At 42.5% G+C, this 8,121-nt stretch overlaps 1 protein-coding gene across 1 annotated transcript in view; it reads right to left on the bottom strand.

The window, feature by feature from the left end:
- Window positions 1–371: 371 nt before the first annotated feature.
- Window positions 372–8,121, bottom strand: part of MORC1 (MORC family CW-type zinc finger 1) — a 193,226-nt gene continuing 185,476 nt past the window's right edge. Inside the window, exons 32-34 of the mRNA XM_004675468.1 lie at window positions 4,880–4,966; window positions 1,690–1,887; window positions 372–427 (exon numbers count right to left, since the gene is read on the bottom strand). Coding sequence (XP_004675525.1) covers window positions 372–427; window positions 1,690–1,887; window positions 4,880–4,966 — 341 coding nt within the window. The remainder of the gene's footprint in view (window positions 428–1,689; window positions 1,888–4,879; window positions 4,967–8,121) is intronic.

Here is an 8,121-nt window from a genome sequence, read left to right as displayed (position 1 = left end):
ACAAGCTTGATCCATATGATTCATATTGCCTTCCACTGCTGTGCAGCCCCTCCCGACTTTGCTCAGTATTTTTCTTCCTAAGGTCACACACATGTATTGCAGTCAACAATTCCTCCATTCTCCCCACCTGGCAAAATCTCTGGGCAAACTCGCAATTGCAGACAACATCTGATGTGCCCAGCATGGTCCTAGACAATCACTCCCTCTATGTTTAGTGACCCTGAGAAAATGATGCTGAAGAACCATCTGAGTATCTTTATATTTTAGCATTTTAGTGTATTTCAGAGCCAAATGCTTTGGGGTTTTGTCCCAGTAAAAAAAAAAAAAAAAAAAAAACCACACACACACATGAATTTATAAACTGGGTAACATCATTCCATTAATTCATTGCAGAATTTCAGGGCTAGAATCAGTTCATTTTGCAGGACTGGAAACAATAAGTATAATGAAAGACAGGGTGACAATGGTACCTGCTGGTGTACGTGACACCACCTGTAGGTAACTGGTCAGGCACCGCACTGAGGCCAGCAGGGGAAGGCCAAGGACGAGGCAGCCTACTGGCTAGGCCAGAGGGCTCCAGGTACCTCGGTGGTGGGTGTGTTGTGAACTTACAGCCCTTAGTTGGATGGTGGTGAATACTCCACCATCATGCAATGCTGTAAGTCAATGTTCCCGCAATAAAAAATAATCCAATTCAAACATAATAGACGCATTTGTTCTCATATAGCTTTGTTTAATGAAAACACATCACCCAAATAAAAAATTTACCAAGTTATAGCTCCAGACCAAAACTGTTTCCTCTGATAGAATAACTTTCTGCTGCTTTTCACAAAATCCTATCTCTGAAAAATTCATGAATTGTCACATCCCCAGAACTGAAGACATTTGGATATTTTCATGAGGCACTTTTTAGGGACATTTATCAGCTATGGCACAACATATAAATTGAAATGTCTGCCTGAAAATCATTGCTCAGAAGGTTATAAATGAGGAGATCCAGAGAACTAGCATAATCATATAATATAATCACATGTTTGATCAACAATTGTCAGCGACATGTCATTTGCATTTTAGAAAATGCAAAGAAAAGTAGGCAATGTAAGGGCCACCTTGATCATGTTAAATATATATTAATACTTTAAAAATATTTTTGTGAATCTTTGATATCTGTAAAGAAGATGTTATGCTCAGGATTTAAGAACAAACACATTATCACCTATAGACATTTATTTATCATCCATATCAACCAAGAAAGTGTTGGAACTTCCTGAAGAGAGACTCAACTCTGAAAGATGAGAAATACACTCTTGGCTTACTAAGTTGAGTTTACAACATGACCTTTATGCAGGTCAGACAGAATTATTCTTGACTTGACCATGACCGTAGAAAGTTTGAGAGCTCTAAGAGAAAGGGTTTCTCTCTGAATGTAAACCAAAATGAGCTCCTGATTACTAGTAGATTTCCTGGACGTCAGGAAGTTCTGATCATCTGCCCCCAGAATGCAGTCAGCCCCGCAACATCCAGACGCAGTGAAGCAGAAGCCAGTTTCATGAGTTTGGGGAAGGCAGGATGATGTTGGAATGTGCTCACTTCTGACTGGACTCAGGACAGAAGCCCGCAGGGTCTGTCACTGTTGCCTTTTGCAAGGCACTTCCTTAGGTTGTCAATGTGACCTTCCTCCCATAATACCTGTCTCCTGAAAACACCCTAATTCAATCAGTCTGTCTACCAAGAATGTTTTATTTCCCGTGTAAGAGCCTGGATCATTGTTATTTAATGAATAGCCGAGATGAATAGAGGCTGCAGAAACTGCAGGGTTGATTGTGATATGTACATGCTGTACTTGTATTGCTTGCTCCAAGGTTGTGCTGTTTACTACCACTGGAACTAACAATACAGTCAGAGATCCAATTCTCAACTTATAAAAGATTCTCCCTCTGACAGCTCTTTCATGTCAGAAATGGGCCTAGAAACCAGCTTCCTGCCACTTACACCGTGGTGTTTCTGGGTCAGCAGAGGTGCTCATACTTGGCAGCATGTTAGTACCACCTGGTAGCTGAAAACTAAATAAGCAAAACACTGTTTCCCTTCGGTTGGACTGAGGAGAAGACCCAGTCACTAGCATTTTTAATAATACCCCCAGGTACTTCTAATAGGTAGCCACAATTGAGAACCACAATTCCAACCAATTTTGTTAAATACCGAATGACAACAGCTTAAATTTAAATGCTGCTGCTGGTGTTATATTTGTGTGTGTGTGTGTGTGTGTGTGTGTAAATGCCTTGTAAATTATGAAGCCAGAAACAAATAGGAGGTGAGATATGACTGGCAAACACTTGCAGAGTTGCTCTGTTGCTAGTTCCCAAGTCAGTGGCCTTGGTTTTTACCCTTAAGAGATTACAGCCTAATGATTTACAATCTAAAAGACGGCCATTTGTTTTCATAACTGTGTCTTATGAACAGCAGCAGTAATTGCAGTCACCTTGCAAGCAGACAACTAGCAGCAGTTATAGGCTGCAGGCGAGCCAGGGGGTTAATGAGCAGCAGCAATTATAACACAAGTTAAAAGCCAGAGTGTCCGCTCCACTGTCTAAGGGCTCCCACAGAAAGAGAGGCTGAGAACCAGATAACCAAAGGTCACTTCTGAATTTCAAGCAGTGCAGAGGCTCCCATTCAGGTGTCCTGGGTTCGATTAAGAAGACAATCTAAACTCCCAGATGCGTTCCATTTAATTAATTTCATCCTGTGACTGGCAAGCATCACAAGGTGCCAATGTTGCCACCGACAGCACAAGTGATTGCTGTTTAAATCTCCTGTCTAAAGTCCTGGGATTGATTACAGATGAGAATGGCAGGAGAGCACCCCCCCCCCATACCTGTAGGCACACCCTCTCATTTGGAAATATAATTTGAGCTTGATAAAAAGCACAGTTTAGTCTTCACTGTTATCAAACCCATAGGGGCCGAGTTATCTGCCTTTTGCAGATAAGCATGCATTCCTTTGGTCTGCATTACACATTCTTTTCCAAAGTTTTCTACTACACTATTTTACTGAGCTCACAGTTTAGGGCTTGTCTCTAAAGAAACGAAGACTTGGGCACAGAAAGGCTAAGAGGCTTGTCCAAGATTACACACAATGAAAAAGTGTCAGAGCTGGGACAGGGGCCCACAATCCTCCTGAGGGACTGACTCCCCACGCCCATGGTGGGTTCTTCGTGTTATAAAGAAATCCCCCAAAGAGCTCACTTAAAACAGCCGTACTAATACTTAGCAACTAAAGCTAAGGTTTCATTCATGAATGGATTTACAGGTGAACTAATCTCACAAGTATCCTAGTAATCACATATTCAAATATACAGCCTGTCGCTTAAACCTCACTCTTTCAGGTTCAACACTCATGTTTCTGAGAATTCACTAATTCCCTCACTTTTGATTTCCAGGATTTGTCTGGTGGTGCTAATTTAAATAACTTGAGAAACTAATGTTATTTTTTTCCCCTACTTAGATGTAGTTCTGAGTTAATTTGTTTTGAGTTCAAACCTACACACTCAGAGAAGCCATCTAGATCCCCTGGAAGACCTTTGCAGTCTTACAGGAGGCAAATCTTCTCACAACTATTTTTGATCCACTTCCCCCTTTGCTTCTTCCACACCAGTAGTTAAGAGTTTTATACCCCGCTTCTGTCTTAGAGATGGCCTCATGGCCACCTTCCTGCATGAACTTCTCTGACAAATGATATTCTTAGAGCCTTTTGATCCAGGTTGAAAGCAGACAATGACACTGTGTATGGGTAAGACCCGATGCCTAGGTGTGTCCCTGAAGGGCATGCATAAACCTTCACACCTGGTACAGTGCCAGAAACAGATCAGAGGGACTTCAGGCTGATTCTCTGCCCTGAGACTGTCCAAACGATCCCTACTGGCATCACAGGGCCCTGAATGCTTCTGTTCTCAGGTATGACACAAGGGTACATTTGTCAGTAATAGTTATCCCTATGAGCAAAAGATATATAGATGAGGTGCCTAGAGTGTGTACCCCCAGGCTATGCTCCAGCAGTACCCCTCTGCCTTAGTTAGGTCCCTACACACCCTTCTCCCTCCTACCTTGGACTTTAATTTGAGCTCTTCGTTGCATTTGTCAGCTTCTTCCTTAAAGGTAGGCTATCACAGCAATTCAGGGCACAGCCCTCACAGTCAGACTGCCATTCCAAGTCTGCTGTGTACTTTCAGGTGAGTTAATTATCCTCTCTATCAGCTTCTTCATCTGTAAAATGGAAATAATAAAAATAGTATATCCTTTATGGAGAAGATTTTATGAGATTATAAATATTAAAAACATAGACTGGCATAAAAGTATATTTTATTACTAGTAATTCAAGTTCTTTCAGATCCCAAAATGCCTCAGTTTCTCCAGAAAATGCTTCTTAACTCCACAATTTAATTTTTAATTGCATCTTCTTATCCTATGTACATACTCTCTGGTTTTATTCATGTATTTAATCTTGGCAGAAGTTTCTTCTTCATCATAGTACAGAAAATCACAACTTCCCTTTATTTACCCACCCCACCTAACTCCACATTTTTTTTTGTAAGATTTATTTATTCATACAGAACTGGGGTACAGGTCAGAGATGCAAAGGGTGAGAGGCTTCACCAGAGACAGAGTGGGGAGCAGAACAGGCAGATCGACGAAGTACACTGCTGAGTGGAGCAGCGGGCAGGTGAGGAGAGGTCTGCCTCGCCATGTGGATCGCCTGCGGGACAGGCGGGAATCAAACCCATGTGGAAGTGGCTTAAGCTTCTTTGTGCTGTGCTTTAACCCGCTGCGCCACCAGGGAGGGCCCAAGTCCACATTTTTGAGGGTGATTTTTCCACCATTACCTGCAAAGCTGTGATGGGACAGAAAGGATCCCTGTTCCTTCCACTTGGCTGAAGAGGCTGTATGAGAAGAGGCTGAACCATCAGCACCTTTTGGGGCAGAGTTTAAAACAGCCCATAATACAAAGCCCCATTTAGAACCTTAAAGCTAGACCCTTCATACAATGTTTTGCCCTCTCTCAATCTTTACTTACTACCTTTTATTCTTTGAAGGATGCACTTATCACTCCATTAGACTTTAAACTCCTTTCAAGGACAGGGGCCAATTCTTTCTCATTTTTGAGTGATCCTTTCTTCCACCATGCCTCCAGTTGCTCAATAAATATTACAAAGGCAGTGGGATCACGTGGTGTGACTTGATGGCTGGTTGGTGTGCACCCATCCCGGACAGATAGGCTCATCATCGGTTCAGACAGCTTGAAAGAGAAACCTGGAGCCCTTGGCATCACCCCACAGGTTAGGGGAGACAAGCCAGCAGGGAGGCAGCAACTTGGAACCCCTGAGAATCACTGTACGCTTTCCTCATGGGGCCGTTCACCAGGCTCTCGGCTCTCCCCGCTACAGTCATGCCACATCGTCCTCTTTTGCCCTTATATGCTCACTCTCTCAGCTCAGAAGCACCCACCTATACCTGCCCACGCCACCCTCCAGGTGTCACCATATGAGGCATACATATGAGACAGGTGTCAATCATAGGCACCAATGGCAGGAAGGCAGAAAAAACCTGGTAACTTCCATTCACCATACACTGGTAATACCTTCCATCATCCTGCCCTCCCACTTCAGTAAAGACATTCATTGTCTGAGCTAAGTTATTGTGGTACAAAAGCAGAAGTCAAGAGATTATTCAGTAGATAAGCTCTTTAGGATTCAGAGCATAAAAGTAGGCCATAAACAAAAAGATTGGGAGACTACATAAGGAGGGCCACTTTCTCAAGATTTTGCTGGATATTCCCAAACCAGAGGAAGATTCCATTGGCTGAGGTGGTGTGGAATAGGGGAAGCAAGAGAAAGACACTGGAAGAAAAGAGCACTGCTTTGTGAGGGCCAAGGACATTAGAGGGTGGGTAACAGAAACACAGACAGGGGCTGGCAGATAAGAGCTGCCCGGGTGGTTCATGGACCAGGTGGAAATTCCCCAAGTGCCCCCGAACCTAAGAGCTTGGGAGGAAAAGGCTGTACGGGCACTAGCCTGTCCAAGAGGTCTCCAGGCCTAGGAGAATTGGGTGGCTGAGGGAAGCAGAGGAGGGACAGGTGCTCAGCAATACCAGCAGAAGTCGTTAACACCAGCAGAACTCCCAAGCCATGTGAATTAAGCTCCCATGATGGCCTGGACAGCGCCAGGGCTGGCAGTGAGGGTGCTCACACGACTGGCATTGCCCCCCGGGCCACCTGTTTGGGTGTCGTCTGCTCTTGCTTCTGTGGCTGCAGGCTTCACTCTGAACATACATCCCTGATTCCACCCCGCACTCCTGGTCCACATGTTTCTGCTCTTGCATAAAGACAAGCAGGGTCTTTCAGAATGCTGAGAAAACAACAAAATTATTGGCAAGGAACATGTTATCAACACCTTTAGAAATAACTAAAGAATTTGACAACTCCAACCTCTCAGGGATATTGTCTGCTAGAGCCTGAGAAACTTGTCTCGAACAGAGGTCCACTGTGAAACTGGGCAGCTCGCAGCGGGGCATGGGGCAGCAGCACCCAGCGAGCCCAGATGGCGCTAAGACACGCATCTAACAGCCCGCCATGGACTGTGGTTTACATGGCAAAATACCACAGACTGGGTAATTTAAACCATGCAGTGAAAAAGAAATTAAAAAAATAAACAACACTATGTTATGTCTAATGGTTCTAAAGGCTGGGAAGTTAAAGATCAAAGCGATGGCAGATTCGATGTCTACTGAGGGGAGCATTTGTAAGGGCGGTGTCTGGCTCTAAGGCTCTTCCCTGGCGACCTAATCCCCTCTCAAGTCCTAGCCCACAACGATTTACACGTTAACCTATGAATTGGGAGGGAGATACGAATACTCAATTTACAGCAATTCTGGAGCACATTTCAGAATTAAGAACAAAAGCAGAATCTGCCTCATTTCCCCATTGATTTGTAAGTGCCTTGGGGACAAAAGTCCCTGTTTTTATCGATACTAAGTAAAATTTATGAGGTAGAAAATAGACATGATGCAGGCAAGTGCTTAATTCCTGTTCGATAACAAGAACAAAAGAAAATATTGTCCTAAAAGAAATGTTTCTGACATTGCTACAAAGGTTAAAGTAGCTGTTAATTTTGTGCAGGTTTTATTTCCTCTATTACCTACTTTTAAATCATCTGTTTTGGGGCTTGATGGGTTGTGCTAAATTCCCATATACCCTAAGGGACAGCTAGTTATTTTAAATATTAATGAAGTAAATGTCTTTCTCTTCTATTATCACTTGCACAGCTTTCTAAAGTTACCTATTTTTCTTTGAGTAGTATTTTCCCCTTCCCTTACATTCTAGGTGGCATAAATATATCTTGAAATAAACAGATCTACAAGCCAAAGTATGACACACAAGGAAAAAAAAAAAGCAGAAAGAACCTGGAGCCTAGTATCTAACGTGGTAGATTTTTGTAAATTTGAGATAGTTGCTGAGTAACTATTTTCAGAAACTTAATCTAAATTTAAAACTCTAAACTGTAAACTTAAAGCTAGTACAGTATTACATGTCATTTATATCTCGATTTAATAACCCCCCAAATCTTATGAATTGTTTGGTTTTTCCCCAAAATAAACTGGTCAGGTATGCAAGAAAGTATTCCAAAGCATTCTAACTTTCGATTTCAGTACAGACAACATGTTGGCTAATTTGTATTGATTTTATCTGCCCATCTAGATACAATCACACTTTTAAAAGCAGATTCCTGTAATTTGCTTTTCTATAAAATGTCACCAATGCATTAAATACTTTGAAAACAGTCTTAGTAAATCAATCTGCACTTATTAGATTTGGTTAAACGATAGCATTAGAATTCCATGCCGAGATTTAATTTGGTTTTAAAATAACTCTCTACATGCAGAACATTTCCAAGGGCGGAAAGGCTAGTTCCCAATTATTTTCATGCCGTCAGTGCTAAATGTGTTTAATGACTCGCTTACCTACAAGCTGTGGGTGCTCTGAAGACTTCCCTGTTCAGTGGGATGCACACATTTTACCTCAGGCTGTTTTATATTTTAGAAGAGGGGAACTGCAGAAGCATAGCAATA

Source organism: Condylura cristata, unplaced genomic scaffold, assembly GCF_000260355.1.
Source record: "Condylura cristata isolate star-nosed mole 26May11 unplaced genomic scaffold, ConCri1.0 scaffold00003, whole genome shotgun sequence".
Lineage (NCBI taxonomy): Eukaryota > Metazoa > Chordata > Mammalia > Eulipotyphla > Talpidae > Condylura > Condylura cristata.
Note: the sequence above shows the minus strand (reverse complement) of the source record. Positions and strands in the feature narration are given on the sequence as shown.